The sequence below is a fragment of the Thamnophis sirtalis genome, unplaced genomic scaffold, assembly GCF_051295495.1.
Source record: "Thamnophis sirtalis isolate CommonGarterSnake01/CBP01778 unplaced genomic scaffold, rThaSir2_p1.2 scaffold_15, whole genome shotgun sequence".
Classification (NCBI taxonomy): Eukaryota; Metazoa; Chordata; class Lepidosauria; order Squamata; family Natricidae; genus Thamnophis; species Thamnophis sirtalis.
The window spans coordinates 41,854,347-41,871,237 of NW_028261395.1; the positions used below are offsets into that span (position 1 = coordinate 41,854,347).

The 16,891-nt window shown below is 47.9% G+C and overlaps 1 protein-coding gene across 6 annotated transcripts in view; it reads left to right on the plus strand.

Annotated features, from left to right (window-relative positions):
* RERE (arginine-glutamic acid dipeptide repeats) overlaps window positions 1–16,891 on the plus strand; it is a 275,789-nt gene that overhangs the window by 185,229 nt on the left and 73,669 nt on the right. For all 6 annotated transcript variants that reach the window (XM_087702075.1, XM_087702078.1, XM_087702077.1 and 3 more), the window contains one exon: window positions 2,692–2,790. In XM_087702075.1, the coding sequence (XP_087558201.1) occupies window positions 2,692–2,790 (99 nt within the window). The remainder of the gene's footprint in view (window positions 1–2,691; window positions 2,791–16,891) is intronic.

Genomic DNA, 16,891 nt, shown 5'->3' on the forward strand with positions numbered 1-16,891 from the left:
GTTCGGGGGCATGGCAGGCCTGGGTCGCTGCCGGTTCCAGCAACCTAGGCCGCCATGCCACTACCGGTTCGGTCAAAGTGGTGGGAACCCACCTCAGGGAGCCCATCCGTAAAGCTAGCCCAAACTTTCCCTCCTTCCCTCTCCAACCAACCAGCCGTCCGAGACCCTGGCCTGGTTCTTAATGGACTCCCCATTATTTCCTATCAACCCCCCTCCCTCCCAACCATCCCGGTCCAGATGCTTTTCAAGCCAGGCTGGTAATGGCCATAATTGGAGGAGGTGAGGTGCCTTCGCCACGCCGGTGCCCCCAGATACGCAGCCGTGCTTCTGTCTCGGAAAGGTCGCCGGGAAAACGGGGGCCTTTAAATTAAGCTACGAATTACAAGCCGAGCACAATATTTTGACGCGCCCAGGCTGGCGGTGTCAGGAAGTGGCGCGGCGTAATTCACAGATTCATTACCAAAGGGAGGTGGCGGGGGCCGAGAGCTGAGCGCAGAAGGCCGCACGGTGGCAAGGCGGGTGTCCCAATGCACGCCCACCTGCGCGCACGAACACAGACACCCTTGCCCCTTGTGATGCTAATAAGGCGTGCGAGGGGGCAGCGTCTCTTTAAGGCCTCCTGCGAGATAAACGAAGGGGAATAGAGGACGGGGAAAACATTAGCATTTAAAGCAGGTAATGGTGTAAGGCCGGCCTGCCTCCCTGCCTGCCTGCCTCCTTCCCTGCCCTACAGCCAACAGGGAGATTAAAGCGGGGCTCCGATGCTTAATTGCTTTCATTTGAGCCCTTCAGGAAAGTAAAACATACACATCGCAACAGCCCCGGCAGTTTCAAAATATTGATTTTTGCATTCTCTCGCTCCCCCCTCTCCTCCTCCCTTTTCTATGCCTCCGTTTCTTAAGCTGGAGGAAAAGAGAAGGGCTCAGCAAACCGTGTGAAACGCCTCCTATCTTTTAATGTTAGAATAGAATGGAATGGAATAGAATAAAATAGAATGCAGAATGGTATGGAATGGAATGGAATAGAATCGAATAAGGAAAGAATAGACTAGAATAAGGAAAGAATAAGGAATAGAATGCAGAATGGAATGGTATGGAATGGAATAGAATCAAATAAGGAAAGAATAGAATTGAATAAGGAAAGAATAGAATAGAGTAGAATAACAAAAGAATAAGGAAAGAATAGAATAGGGAAAGAATGGAATAGAATGCAGAATGGAATGGAATAAAATAGAGTAAGGAAAGAATAGAATATGATCGAATAAGGAAAGAATAGAATAGAATAAGGAAAGAATAGAATAGGGAAAGAATGGAATAGAATGCAGAATGGAATGGAATAGAATAGAGTAAGGAAAGAATAGAATAGAGTAGATTAGAATTTAAAATAGGAAAATTAGAATAGAATGGAATAGAATAGAATTCATTATTGGCCAAGTGTGATTGGACACAGAAGGAATTTGACTTTGGTGCATAGGCTCTCAGTGTACATAAAGAAAAATAAAAGAGAATACATTCATCAAGAACCATAGGATACAATACTTAGTGATAGTCATAAGTTACTAATAAACAATCAAATTGTACTAGGAAACAAATAAAACAATGTAATTTGTAAAGATACAAGCAACATGGTTATAGCCATAAGTGGGAAGAGATAGATACTAGGAAGGAAGAGAAGAATAATAGTAATACAGTCTTAGTAAATTATTGACAGTATTGTGGGAATTAGGTGTTAAGAAGAGTGATGGCATTTGGGGGAAAAACTGTCCTTGTGTCTAGTTGTTCTGGTGTGCAGTGCTCTGTAGCGTGGTTTTGAGGGTAGGAGTTGAAACAATTTACGTCCAGGATGCGAGGGGTCTGGAGATATTTACACAGCCCTCTTTTTGACTCCTGCAGTGTCCAGGTCCTCAATGGAAGGCAGGTTGGTAGCCATTGTTGTTTCTGCAGTTCCGATTATCCGTTGAAGTCCGTGTCTGTCTTGTTGGGTTGCAGAGCCAAACCAGACAATTACGGAGGTGGAGAGGACAAGACTCCATCATTCCTCTGTAGAACAGAATCAGCAGCTCTTTGGGCAGTTTGAGCTTCCTGAGTTGGCGCAGAAAAAACATTCTTTGGTGTGCTTTTTTGATGACATTTTGGATGTTAGGGGTCCATTTTAAGTCTGGAGATATGATAGAACCTAGAAACTTGAAAGTCTCTACTGTTGATGCTGTGTTGCCTAGTAATGTAAGAGGAGGTAGTTTGGAGAACCGGTAGCGGAAATTTTGAGTAGTTCAAAAAACCGGTAGCGGAAATTTTGAGTAGTTCGGAGAACCGGCAAATGCCACCTCTGGTTGGCCCCAGAGTGGGGTGGGAATGGAGATATTGCAGTATCCTTCCCTTGCCACGCCCACCAAGCCACACCACACCCACCAAGCCACGCCCACAGAACTGGTAGTAAAAAAAATTGAATCTCACCACTGCCGCTGAGTCATAGGAATGAGTGGTGTGTGTGTGTGTGTGTGTGGAGTTCGGTTCTCAGGCAGACAACGTGGGAAGAATCGGGGAAAATGTGACTTTGTCTTCAGAACCCAAAACGGTCTTCGACTTGAGGCACTAAGCTTTCCGCTTCGGTTCTGTTTCAGGAAAAAGGATTCGTGTCTCTCTAGCGTCGTTTCCACCGACCTCCCTCTTATTCTCTCTTCCTCTCTTGCAGCTACACGAGAGCAACTACGATGCCGGGAAGGCCCTCCAGCGTCTGGTGAGGAAGCCCGTCCCCAAACTGATCGAGAAATGCTGGACGGAAGACGAAGTGGTAAGGAGGCTTGTTTTGGGAGGCTGGCTCCTGCTGGGCTCCGCCTAAATTTCTCATCACTTTTGCTCGGATCCTTCATGTCAGAAGGTGGCAAGAGGCAGGCTTGCGCAGCTGGCTTCACCCAGCTGCCAGGTTCTCACCTTGCCAGCTTACACCCAAATCACTCAAGATTAGTCGTTGCTCTCCTACCCCTGGGTTCAGCCAAGGAGGCGCTGAGGGCTCAGCCTTGCTGTCTTGCACCGGTTACCCCTGGTTGCCCACTGAGCGACCAGCAGACCCCTCCCCTCCCCCCCAAAAAACCCCCAACTAGAAATAGCTTTTCTGTGCCTTGACGGTGTTACCTGAATTGTGACATGGTGGCTCAGTGACTAAGACGCTGAGCTTGTCAATCAAAAAGGTCGGCGGTTTGGAGGTTTGAATCCCTAGCGCTGCGTAATGGAGTGAACTCCTGTGACTTTTGAACCTAGCAGTTCGAAAGCACGTCAAAAATGCAAGTAGAAAAACAGGAACCACTTTTGGTGGGAAGGTAACAGCGTTCCGTGCGCCTTCGGGAGTTGAGTCACACCGGCCACATGACTACAGAGACATCTTCGGACAGCGCTGGCTCTTCTGCTTTGAAAGGTAGATGAGCACCGCCCCCTAGAGCCGCGAACGACTAGCACAGATGTGCGAGAGGAACCTTTACCTAATTAAATATATATATATATATATATATATATATATATATATATATATATATATATATATATATATATATATATATATATATATATATATATATATATATATATATATATATTTAATTAGGTAAAGGTTCCTCTCGCACATCTGTGCTAGTCGTTCGCGGCTCTAGGGGGCGGTGCTATATATATATTCCCCAAACCTGTGGGTGGAAGAAATGGAATTTTGGCTTGCTTAACACCAAGCCTTTAGAATGGAAAAACTCTTTTTTGGCAAGAGATAAATCTTGATGCTTGTTTTTCTTTTAACTCAAAAGCACATTTTCAGCAAGAACTTTGGATACTACATCCATATAATATGATTGCCGAGGATTTAGATTTGGACATTTTTCTGGATCCTTCTAGGTGTTTCTAGCCCACGCCATCACGAGTGCTCCAACCTCGTCATTGGCCCAAAACACAGGAAGACATTGACTTACAGCCCTTCCTCGAGTAAACCGTTCAAAGTTAGAACCGGCACTGAAAAAAGTGACTTACAACCATTTTTCACACTTAACGACCGTGAATCACACAATCAAAGTTCAGGCACTTGGCAACAAGTTCATATTTATGACGAACGTCCCGCCATCACCCGATCCCCTTTGGTGACCTTAACGATGAGCAAAGTCATTCGGGGGGGGAAGCCAGATTCACTTAACAACCATGTGACTAACTTAACAACGTCAGTGATTCACTTAACAAATATGGCAAGGAAAGTGGCCAAACGAGGCAAACCTCACTTAACTGTGTTGCTCAAGAGACAGAAATGTTGGGCCCGGTTGTGTATCCCAACCAAAGCCTAAGGAAATCTGACCCTTGCAACAGCCAATCTTTTTCAACGCGAAGCCTGCTTTTGTGTCTACTGCTATTGTGGGGTGACAGGCTGCTCCACAGCTGGAAAGAAACAAGCTAGGTCCCCACCATCTTCTAATACATCTGCTCCAAAAAGCAGTCAGATCCTTGACAATGATGATAAAACTTAATTGGCCATATTGGTGCGTTTGCGAGTTCATAAATTTTAACGCACCTTCCCAACACCTGCTTCCGTTTGGAAGCCGTCTTTGTCAATCTAAATACAAATCCATTCCTCCTCCCCCTTTTCCAGTGGGCCCAGCTCTGAGACATTAATTTCCCTGCAGTGCGCTTGTGAATATTTGTAATTTGACGAAGGAGCATTGCTTTGACAAGGCATAACTTGTGAGCTGCTGTTACGGCCATAACACCAGAATTGGAAGGGACCTTGGAGGTCTTCTAGTCCAACCTCCTACCCAAGTAGGAAACCCTATACCATTTCAGACAAGTTGGCTATTCCTGCCAACTTGGTGTCATCTGCAAATTTGATGAGTTCCCCATTTATTCCCTCATCCAAGTCATTGATGAAGACTCTTCAACATCTTCATCAATGATTTGGATGAGGGAATAAATGGGGAACTCATCAAATTTGCAGATGACACCAAGCTGGCAGGAATAGCCAACCCTCCAGAAGACAGGCTCAAGATACAGAAGGACCTTGACAAACTTGAACATTGGGCACTAGCTAATAAAATGAGATTCAATGGTGAAAAGAGTCAGGTTCTACATTTAGGCAACAAAAACTAAATGCACAGGTAGAATATAGGTGGTACCTTGCTCAATAGCAGTAACTGTGAAAGGGATCTTGGAGTCCTAGTGGACAACCGTTTAAATAGGAGCCAGCCGTGTGCAGCAGCTGCCAAAAAAGCCAACCCAGTTCTAGGCTGCATCAACAGAGGGATAGAATCAAGATCACGTGAACGGTTAATACCACTTTATAAGGCCTTGGTAAGGGCACACTTGAAATACTGCATTCAGTTTTGGTCGCCATGATGTAGAAAAGATGTGGAGACTCTGGAAAGAGTGCAGAGAAGAGCAACAAAGAGGATTAGGGGACTGGAGGCTAAAACATATGAAGAACGGTTGCAGGAACAGGGTATGCCTAATTTAATAAAAAGAAGGACTAGGGGAGACATGATAGCAGTCTTCCAATATCTCAGGAGTTGCCTCAAAGAAGAGAGAGTCAAACTATTATCCAGGGCGCCTGAGGGTAGAACAAGAAGCAAAATGGATGGAAACTAATCAAGGAGAGAAGCAACTTAGAACTGAGGAGGAATTTCCCGACAGTGAGAACAATTAATCGGTGGAACAGAAGTTGCCTCCAGAAGTTGTGAATGCCCCAACACTTAAGAAGATGTTGGATAGCCATTTGTCTGAAACGGTATGGGGTTTCCTGCCTAGGCAGGGGGTTGGACTAGAAGACCTCCAAGGTCCTTTCCAACTGTGCTATTGTGTTGTAAGTAACTCTCCAGTCTTTTCTTAAAAGCCTCCAGTGATGGACACCCACAACTTCTGGTGTCAAGCTCTTCCACTGGTTAATTGTTGTCATTCTAAGAAACTTGTTGTTTCTCCTTAATTCCAGATTGCTTCTCTCCTTGGTTAGTTTCCATCCATGGCTTCTTGTCCTGTCTTCAGGTGCTTTGGTGAATAGGTTTGGTGAATAGGTTTGGTGAATAGGGGCAGCCCCTCAAATATTGGAAGACTGCTTTGCTGTCTCCCCTAATCCTTATTTTCACTGGAGAGACCAATCTGGGACATAATTTGAGTTTCCTAAGGCTAGGATTTGATGCTTGGCATCCATCCTAGGTTGTTTCAAAGTAGAATGTCGCTTTCAGACTTTACAGCACAAGAGTTCATCCAGAAAGTTGGATGGAGAAGAAATGGAGGCAGCTTTGGAACTGCATTTTTCTTGATTTTTTTGGCGTTGCTTAATATATATTAGTTGGAAGAAGTTCAGACGAAGTAAATTCTTCGGAATGTTTGATTTCTATTTCAAATCCAGAGTTAACATTTGTATTTGAGTGGGTTTGTCACTTCTCTGCTTTCTCCCTTTCTGTCCAAATTAGTTTCAATCAAATAGCTTTTTTTTTAGGGGGGGGGGGCTAGTGTTTCAACCCTCCATTTTCCTTTTCTTTCTTTCTTTTTGAAAAAAATCCCGATCTGACCCTCAATATTATTTATGCTCTCAAGATTTCTTTGCCTTTTCCAGGTTTGATTTATGGCTGTGGGTTAGATAATTTTTCTTACCGGTTTTTCATTTCTTCCTGTTCATTTGCTTTGACTGGAAGTCAGCATCTTGTTAGCCGTATTACAGGCTGCCGCCCCCCCCCCCACTCCGATTCATAGGGCAAATCTTTGGAACTGATCCAGTTTTGGAACTGCTGGATAAGCCAGCTCATTGCCCTCTCGGCTCATTCCCTTGCAATTTTTTTGTGTGGGGGTGGGGGGATCCTTTCTGGACGGGAGGGGTGTAGGCCGAACGGAATATTTTTAGCATCCTTAAAATCAAAACCCTTAATCGGAGGATTGAGATTCCGTGCTTGGAAATGGCTGGGGCTTCGATTGGAAATCCAGAGGCCTCTTTCCAGCTTCACTTGTGCCATCCAAAGAAAGAAGGCCTCAACATTTGTGCTCGGCTGCCCTTCGTGGCCTGGGCATTTGGACACACAGGCCATGAAAAGGGGGGGAGTCATTTTTCCCTTTTCAGCCGAGGGAGGATAGTTCCAAGATTAATCAACGTCACGCAGTCTGTCTGTTTGAGCAATGCATTGCATCTGTCTGTTAAAGCTGCGATTTCTCTCTTTTTATTATTTTTAATTTTTTCTATTTAACTGAGATTGCTCAGGGGAAGGATTCTGCAAAATCCCCATTCCCTCCCCACTCCAGGGGAAGGATAGTATAAAATCCGCATTCCCTCCTCACTCCAGGGGAAGGATTCTGCAAAATCCCCATTCCCTCCCCACTCCAGGGGAAGGATTCTGCAAAATCCCCATTCCCTCCCCACTCCAGGGGAAGGATTCTGCAAAATCCCCATTCCCTCCACACTCCAGGGGAAGGATACTGCAAAATCCCCATTCCCTCCGCACTCCAGGGGAAGGATTCTGCAAAATCCCCATTCCCTCCGCACTCCAGGGGAAGGATACTGCAAAATCCCCATTCCCTCCGCACTCCAGGGGAAGGATTCTGCAAAATCCCCATTCCCTCCCCACTCCAGGGGAAGGATTCTGCAAAATCCCCATTCCCTCCCCACTCCAGGGGAAGGATTCTGCAAAATCCCCATTCCCTCCCCACTCCAGGGGAAGGATTCTGCAAAATCTCCATTCCCTCCCCACTCCAGGGGAAGGATTCTGCAAAATCTCCATTCCCTCCCCACTCCAGGGGAAGGATAGTGTAAAATCCCCATTCTCTCCCCACTCCAGGGGAAGGATACTGCAAAATCCCCATTCCCTCCCCACTCGAGCGGAAGGATACTGCAAAATCCCCATTCCCTCCCCACTCCAGGGGAAGGATTCTGCAAAATCTCCAATCCCTCCCCACTCGAGCAGAAGGATACTATAAAATCCCCATTCCCTCTCCACTCCGGGGCAAGGACACTGTAAAATCCCCATTTCCTCCCCACTCCAGGGGAAGGATACTGCAAAATCCCCATTCCCACCCCACTCTGGGGGCCAGCCAGAGGTGGTAATTGCCGGTTCTCCAAACTACTCAAAATTTCCGCTACCGGTTCTCCAGAACCTGCTGGATTTCACCCCTTTTTTTCAGGCCTTCAGCCGTGGATTTCTTAGTCTCGGTTGAAAAATGCGGAAGCGGTGTGAAAAAGCAGCTGTTTGTTCTCTTCCCCGAGCTATTGACTCCATCCACAAAAGGGGACCAATCCCAGAATCCTTTGCAGTTTCTTAGCAACAGGGCAAAGTTTGTTTTAGCTGGCTGGGCATGCAAGGAAAGCACATCTTGTTCCTTCTGTGTGTGGAAACACCGAAGACAACGTGCTGCCTCAAAACTGGTAGCGCAAATAGCAGGAGGCTGAAGATACACACACACACACACACACACCACACACACAACCATGTTTTTCTGAAAATGAGACAGGGTCTTATTTTCTTTTGACTACCAAAATAAGAACTTGGCCTTATTTTCGGGGAGGTCTTCTTATTTTCGAGGTGCAGGAGGCGGCGAGCATGGCCCCCTCATGGCTGCTGCTGTGTTGCAATATTTTCGGGGAGGGCTTATTTTAGTGCATGCGCTCAAAAGCTCGATTGGGCTTATTTTCCAGAGAGGTCTTATTTTCGGGGAAACCGGGTATATATTTTGGGAGTTTTAATAGCTCCCGTTCTTGGTCTTTCCCCTTTCAATATTCCAGAGATTATCATCTCTTTGTAATGACACCCTAATCCCTAGTGGGGTGGAGTCCGGGCAACTGAATGGAGCTGTGTGTTTAGTGGCCCGATGCCCTTCCTGTCGCCAGTGCGGAGTTTTTTTCGGCAGATATATTCTCATTGTGCTCAGAGAGAGAAACATCTGCCTCTCCCTAGGATCGAACTCACAGCCTCCTGATTCTGAGGCAGGAGCTCCACCTCTAGACCTCCACACCGCTCTCCCAATATTCCAGAGATCTGAGCATGAAATGCGCCAAGGATGTCGGTCTTCAGGCTCAGCTTAAAGAATTCTTGTCCTGCACCCATTGCTAGGAATGTCTTATATCTGGGATTATAGGGCTGAATTGGGCTTAATCTCCAGGGAGGTCTTATTTTCGAGGAAACAGGGTACTTGTGGAAAATCCCCAGCACTGAAAAGGAAGGAGCTCTGCTCTGAGCCCAGAGAGATCCGCGGATGTCTCCTTTAAGACGCTAACTGGGATTTATTTCTGCACAATCCCCAGTTGTCTTTTTTTCTGCATGCGTTTTTGTTTTTTTATATATATATTGGGTAGAAAATGCCAAGATCCTTTTCCCTTCTCCGTACTCCGTTTCGGAGAAAACACCCCTTTTGTTAAGGCAGCGTACATGTCTCGCTTTTCTGCAAGCGTTCCCCACAAATTATTATTAAGGAAGTCATTTTAGTAATAGGCTTCCCAGCACGAGTAATAAACAGGTAGTTTAAATGTTGCTAAGAAAAGAGATTAAGGCTCCTTAACTGGCTTTGAAAGGATGAGAGCCCATTATAATTATGTCTCTCTTGAAATAAGAAGCTATTCTCTGCTTAAGAACTTCTAATTTTTAATGTAGGAAAAGCTGGGGTTTTTTTTTCCCCCTCCTTCTTCTTTAACCAGTCCTTAAATCCTCGGATCCTTACACAGAGCAAAAATTGCGTTCCTATCCATGCTTCTCATTCCCAAACAGGCGGGCACCCCGGGTTTTTTTCCCTCCCCGAGAGAAACACACACACACACACACACACACACACCCCTCCTTGTGTCCTTGACTCTGTGCTTTGCATTTTGTAATTTCCATTTCATTTCGGTGGATCCCAAACCTTTTGATCTGAGCCTGCCTGACAGCAAGCTATTTGTCTTTCTTTCTTTTCTTTCTTTTTCTTCTTCTTCTTTTTTATAAAACGTCCCCTGCCACGGCATTTAAAAACTATACTTCAAAGGAAGCCCCCCCCTCCCCCCCCCGGGTCTGGGCACACTTACGCTTCATTCATGCAGCTCCATATTCAGTAGCTTTGAAAAATGAGCTTGCTTTGCCGTGGCGGCCATAATAGAGCAGGTGAAGGGAGCTCTCAATCCATCCTGGCTTTCCTCCCCCCCCCCACATTCTCCCTTCCTTCCTGTTCAGTTATTTAAACCGTGTGGCTCTAGAGCAGTGTTGGCGAGTGCAGGGGGGGGAGCGCGCCGGAAACCGGAAGAGCAGCTGTCCAGCGCGCCCGCGTAGGAGTGCCGGAATTCGGAAGAGCAGTTCCCTGGCGCACGGCGGTCATCTAGTCTTCGGTTTCTGGCATGCATGCACACGCAAAGACCAGCTGGCTGGCGTGCATGTGTGTGCCAGAAACTGGAAACTCAGCTTCCCGGAGCGTACATGCGTGCCAGGCAGCCGCTCTTCCGGTTTCCAGCGCTCCCGTGCGCACAAAGACCAGCTGGTCAGTGCTCATGTGCATGTCGGAACCCGGAAGAGCAACAGCTGGCGTACCCGGAGAGATGGCTCTGCGTGCCACTTCCAGCACATGTGCCTGTAGGTTCACCATCACGACTCTTAGAGGTTCCTTCAGGAAGGAGGGGACAACTATTATTTAATGCTAAGTTGGTGGAGATGTCACTTTTCCCAGTCAATTGCTTTCTCCACATGTAGAATGGCACATCATCTCCTCTCCATATTTATCATTTCTTGATCCTTCGAAAGATGGGCAATGGAACAATAATGGCGATCCGGTTGAGTGAACGGTCTCAAAGAACCATTGGAAGAAATGTCCATCTGGGTTCAGTTCCAAGTGGGGAGAAAGACCCTGGAAACATGGAGGCTGGTGGGAAAGATGGTTTAATAGTGAAACAGAACCACACCAAGCACGTGGCTGACCACCCGGAGTGGACAGCGAGTGTGATTTATACCCTCTCTTGGGCTTTGAACTTGAGTTTCCTGTTCCTGTGGCAACGGCATGTATTCTGTTGATTGCAGTCAGTCTGCCTGTTGGTCTGAATCAAGTTTGGTTGAACCTTGGGCTGATGTAATGAAGGGGCTTCGTTGTGCCATGTGGTGAGTTATGCTGATAGATAATCCTATTATGTCCTGGAGGGTGAAGGTTTCTTATCTGGCTGGCACCAAAATATCGGCTGGGGACGGGAAGCTGGAGCTGAGTTTCTGTCTCCCTTACAATTTCTATTTCTCTTTTAGGGGAAATTTTCTGCCTTTTTTAATATTTCAGGAAATATTTCTGTCGTGTAGGAGAGGGGTGGTTGCTTTCGACAAGATGTTGAGAGGATGTACGTAGGCTTGTACCCAGGGAAAAAGCTACGATGAAGCGATTAATCACCGTCCCGCCTTCTGAAGGTGGATGGTTGTGTTTTGCTCACCTCTGGGAAGGCATTTGAAGAAGAGCTGCAACCTTCAACCTGTTGGGTTGGAAATTCATCCTCCTTGGATTTTTTTCTGACCTAGGCTTCCCAAAAGCATGAAGCCGACTCCTCGTCCCGATAAAAGCCCTTTTAATTAGTTTTAAAGGGAATTCCTCTCCAGCAAAGTCCCGGCCAACCGTCTTTCAAGAGATTTCACAACTACAGACCTTTATCAAGTTTGGAGAGCTTTCAGGCCGATATCTTCCAAACTCCACGCTGTAGCAGCAATTACTTAGCAAGGAGTCAGGAGCAGACCTTCACTCGAATGAATTGAACTAATTGTCTCCTGCAAACTCCGACTTGGGAGTAAAGCCACACCTTGGAGGTGATTTGCCCCTCCCATAGGAAACAAAAGAGGAGCGAATGGGGAGGGGGCTTTTGCAGGAAACAATCCGTTCCTTCGGTGGTGTCAAGAGTTGAAAGTTATGTGTCTGAGTATAAGAGACTCTGTGCCAAGGGTTGCCTTGCCCCATGTTTGGAAACTAGTTATCTGGCAGCTCTCTGAGCGAGATAAGGTTCGTGTAGATAAATATTCCTCTGAAAGACTGTTTGCCGAGCCTTGCTGACTGTGAATGAAAGGAATTCACAGTCGGGTAAATAAAAGGGGTTTTCCCAGGACCCAGACTCTGCTTCATGCTTGTTAAAGAAGCCTGGGTCAGAATAGCCTAGGGTAGTGATGGCGAACCTTTTTTAGCTCCCATGCCAAAAGCGGGGGAAGCACAGGGGGGATCGTGCGTGGGTGTGCCACACTCATAATGCTATGAGCATGACCAGCACGGGCTCCCCTTCACTTTTGGCATGTTTTTTTCGCCCTCCCCAGGCTCCAGAGGCTTTCTAGGAGCCTGGGGAGGGCAAAAACAGCCGCCCCCATGCCCCTCACCCTCTGGAGGCTTCAGGAGCTTCCCTGAAGGCTCCAGAAGGCGAAAAACGGACCTACAGGAAACCCGGAAGTTCGGGAATGGTGACTTCCGGTTTGTCTGTAGGGACAATATTCGACCTCCGGAGCCTTCAGGGGCCTTCAGGAGGCTTCCCTGAAGGCTCCGGAGGGCGAAAAACAGACCTGCGAGCAAACCGGAACCACTGCGTAATGGAGTGAGCTCCCATTCCTTGTCCCAGCTTCTGCCAACCTAGCAGCTCGAAAGCATGTAAAAAGGGCAATAAACGGCCTCAAAAGAAGGCAGAAGTTAAGCTGGCCAGTGCGGGCATGCTCACTGGCCAGCTGACAGGCAACGCCTCACATGCCCTAAAAAATTGCTCTCCGTGCCACAGATTCGCCATTACAGGCCTAAGGCAGAAGAAAGCAGAGTGAATCTCTGCGGCTTGGAAATTCTGGCGGTGGGACAGCTGCTCCTTCTGAAACCCAGCTTTCACTCCACACATGTTTCTTATTCCTCCAGCTTCTATACTTAGCACTTTCTCCCGTGCCACCGTCCGTCCTTCTGTAACTCTCTCGTTTTGAAGTTTCCATCTCGGGGGATCAAAGCACCTCTGCGTACAGGAGCGCGCTTAATCCGGTTTGCGGGTAATATAAAACCCGCAGAGCACAGTGATCTAATATATCATCTTAAGAGGGGGGGGGGAAATCTGATTTTATTTTAGAACGGCTTGGCGGTCGAGTCACGATAGGAGATCTTAGCAGTTCCTGGATGGCTGCAGTGTGCAGGGCTTGCTGGCGTCAACTTTGGTTCACTCCCAAGTTTAAGCGCACCGTTGTGTGTGCTTCTTTCATGTTTAGAAAAGATTTAACTGGTATCTATGTTTGTTTGTTTTTAAAGCGTCATTAGGTGTGGATTGAGAAGGACGCAGGGGCTCAGGGGCTAAGATCCTGAGCTTGTCAATCAGAAAGCTCAGAAGTTCGGCGGTTCAAATCCCTAGTGCCAGGTAGCGGAGTGAGCTCCCATTCCTTGTCCCAACTTCTGCCAACCTAGCACTTCGAAAGCAGGTAAAAATGCAAGTAGGAAAATAGGAACCACCTTTGGTGGGAAGGGAACAGCATTCCGTGCGCCTTCGGGAGTTGAGTCATGCCGACCACATGACCAGAGAGATGTCTTCGGACAGCGCTGGCTCTTCGGCTTTGAAACAGGAATGAGCACCGCCCCCTAGAGTCAGGGATGACTAGCACATAGGTGCGAGGGGAACCTTTCCATTTACCTTAGCTATGGATTATTTTCCTGCATTCGGCCACTTTAATGGAGTTTATTCTCAAACTGCTGAGCCATGGGGATGTGTGTGTGTGAGTGTGTGAGTTGGGTGGGGAACTGATAGGAATGGGATTGGAGAGCAAATGGACTTTTGCTATTTCCCATCTCTGTTCTTTATCAGGTGGCTTTTAAGCAGCTACCCTGTTTCCCCGAAAATAAAAAACTCCTGGATAATAAGCCGAATCGGGCTTTGGAGTGCATGTGCTAAAATAAGCCCTCCCCTGAAAATAAGCCCTGCCCGAAAATATTGCAACACAGCAGCAGCCATGAGGTGACCACGCTCGCCGCCTCCAGCACCTCAAAAATAATAGGACCTCCCTGAAAATGAGGCCAAACGCTTATTTCAAGGGTCAAAAGAAAATAAGGCCCTTATTTCTGTGGAAACACAGTATTTATTTTTCAGCTCGCTTATGGGGAATAAAAATTGACTCCTAGGCAATTCAACAGGGGAAGCGTGCAAAATTTGGACCCGGGCCTCCATTGAGGCTTTTGGGTTTTTTTGCGGGGTGGGGTGGGGAGAGAGGAATCAAGAAGGAAACCAACAATGCCCTTCCTGTCTTAATCTCTTAATCTCATCTGCGTAAATCTTTATTGCTTTGGGGTTATCCTCAGATGCCACCTTGGGCTGTATTAATTCCTGTCCTTTGGCAGCTCCCAAGTGGGGGGGGGGATGGTGATCTCCTAAAGCCACAGCCGACAGCCCCTAATCACATTCGGTTGGGTTTACTACTCCCAGGGAAGCACCCGCATAAGGTTGCCACCTGGATTAAATCCTTAAAAAGAGGAAGGGGAGAGAGGAGGCCGCTCAAACTCGCCAGCTCTTTGCCGACATCAGAGAAACCCACCTGGGGTCCAAGCACCAGGAGAGGGGTCAGCAACCTTAAACACTCAAAGAGCCACAAAGCTCCTAACCGGAAGCCCCCTGTTCAATTCTGGAAGTCTGGGTTCCCCACCATAGAGTCTCCTCCTAGCACAGCATCCTTTTTCTTCTGCTGATTGGAACTCCTGTTCCCCCACCATAGAGTCTCCTCCTAGCGTGGCATCCTTTTTCCTCTACCTGTCCTAACCGAAAGCCCTATCAATTGTGGAGCTGACTGGAAGTCCGGTTCCCTCCATCATAGAGTCTCCTTCTAGCGTGGCATCCTTTTTCCTCCACCTGTCCTAACCAAAAGCCCTATCAATTGTGGAGCCGACTGGAAGTCCGGTTCCCTCCATCATAGAGTCTCCTCCTAGCGTGGCATCCTTTTTCCTCCACCTGTCCTAACCAAAAGCCCTATCAATTGTGGAGCTGACTGGAAGTCCGGTTCCCTCCATCATAGAGTCTCCTCCTAGCGCGGCTTCCTTTTTCCTCTACCTGTCCTAACCGAAAGCCCTATCAATTGTGGAGCCAATTGGCGACAGGGAGCCGCAGCAGAGGCCGCAGGTTGCTGACCCCTGCATGTTTAGAGCCTTTGGGATCAAGAAAACCTGCGACGTGTCTCAAAGCTCACGTCAACAACGACCCTCCGTGGTTGTTTGGGTCTCAGCCTCTTCGCCGCTTCTGGCATCCCACAGCTCCAGAAAAAAGGCCAGAGGTTGGTTTATAAGGGCTGCGAGACAGCAGTGGCCGGCCAGGGGAGAAGGGACTGCCAGGCATCCCTGTTGGGCCAGCTTTGGGTGACATGGAGAACTCTGGTTGCTGCCAGAATGAGAGACCACATAGAGATCCCACAAGGAAACTAGTCTCTTTGGTAATACTGCAGCCAAAAAAAATTTTCTTCCTCCTTTCCATTAATTAGCCTGCTGTGTTATGGGGGTAGTTGTTGTTGTTGTTATTATTGTTGTTGTTATTACGCTGAGCTTGTTGATCAGAAAAGGTCGGCAGTTTGGCGGTTCAAATCCCTAGCGCCACATAACGGAGGGAGCTCCCGTGACTTGCCCCAGCTTCTGCCAATCTAGCAGTTCGAAAGCCTGTAAGAAATGCAAGTAGAAAAATAGGGACCACATTTGGTTGGAAGGTAACAGCGTTCCGTGCTTCTTTGGCATTGAGTCATGCCGGCCACATGACCACGGAGACGTCTTTGGACAGCGCTGCCTCTTCGGCTTTGAAACGGAGATGAGCAGCGCCCCCTAGAGTCAGGGACAATTAGCACATATGTGCGAGGGGAACATTTACCTTTTTATCATGGGGGTAATTCCCCCTCCCACTTCTCTCTGCCCCCTAATCCCTGATAGTCTGATCTGTTACCACAATCCTCTTCCACCTTTCAGCATTTTGAAAGACGGGGAACAAGGTTTCCCTCCCCCCCCCCCTTCGTTGGTTTGAATACCCCAGCCCAGGTTGGGGGGGTGCTCCTCTGGTTTTCCCCGGGCATAAAAAGCATGCTTTATGGGGAATCCTGGTTAAGGATCTGGGTTAGAGTTAGCCTCCCCGCTTTGGCCCCGAGAGCAAAAGCAAAAAGGGGGCATGGATAGAGAGCAGCCCTGGTTTTGCAGCCTCTTGGCTTGTTTGTCAGCATTTCTCTGATTTCCCCTGGCGCCGTTGCCTGGCAACCCGGGGCCGGAGCCATCGCCGCACAAGGTTGGCGGGTGATGGATAGCCGGGGCCGGGTGGAGGCAGCAGGACCGAAGCTTGGCAGGAAACGCAGGGCTCCGGGGGCGGGGTGGGGGGGACGGCCTTGGCCGGGCGGGCAAATGCGGTGGGGATATGCGGAGAGTCGTTAATCCGGGTCAGCTGTTGGAGAGGAAGATTAAAGGTTCTGCGTTGAGGGGGGGGGAATAAAAGAGGTGGTGGTGGGGAGCTTTGTGTGGGGTTGCATGAGGCCAAATCGCGTAGCTTGGAAAGAGTCCTGTCTGGCCAGAGCGTTCCGCGTTCAGAGGCCTTGCAGGGGAAATAACCTTGCAATTTGGGTTTAACAACCCACCCCCCTTTCTAAAGCTTTTTCTGACTTGCTGTGATGCTGTAGAGCAGGGCTGTCCAGCCTTGGTGACTTTAAGACCTGTGGACTTCAACTCCCAGAATTCCTCAGCCAGTCCTTGCCTCCTTCCAAGGGCTGAGAGAGAGGGAGGCTGGACTAAGGTCATCCAGCTGGCTTTGAGCCACTCTACCAACCAACCAACCAAAGAGTTAAGAGCAACATTGTCTGTCAGTCCGTCTGTCTGTCTATCCATCCATCCATCCATTGATCATCCATCCACCCACCTATTCTGCAAAGCACAGATTTCATTAGCTGAATGTGTGAACCAGGATACCCAATTTAGGAGATATCTATATCTATCATCTATCTATCTATCTATCTATC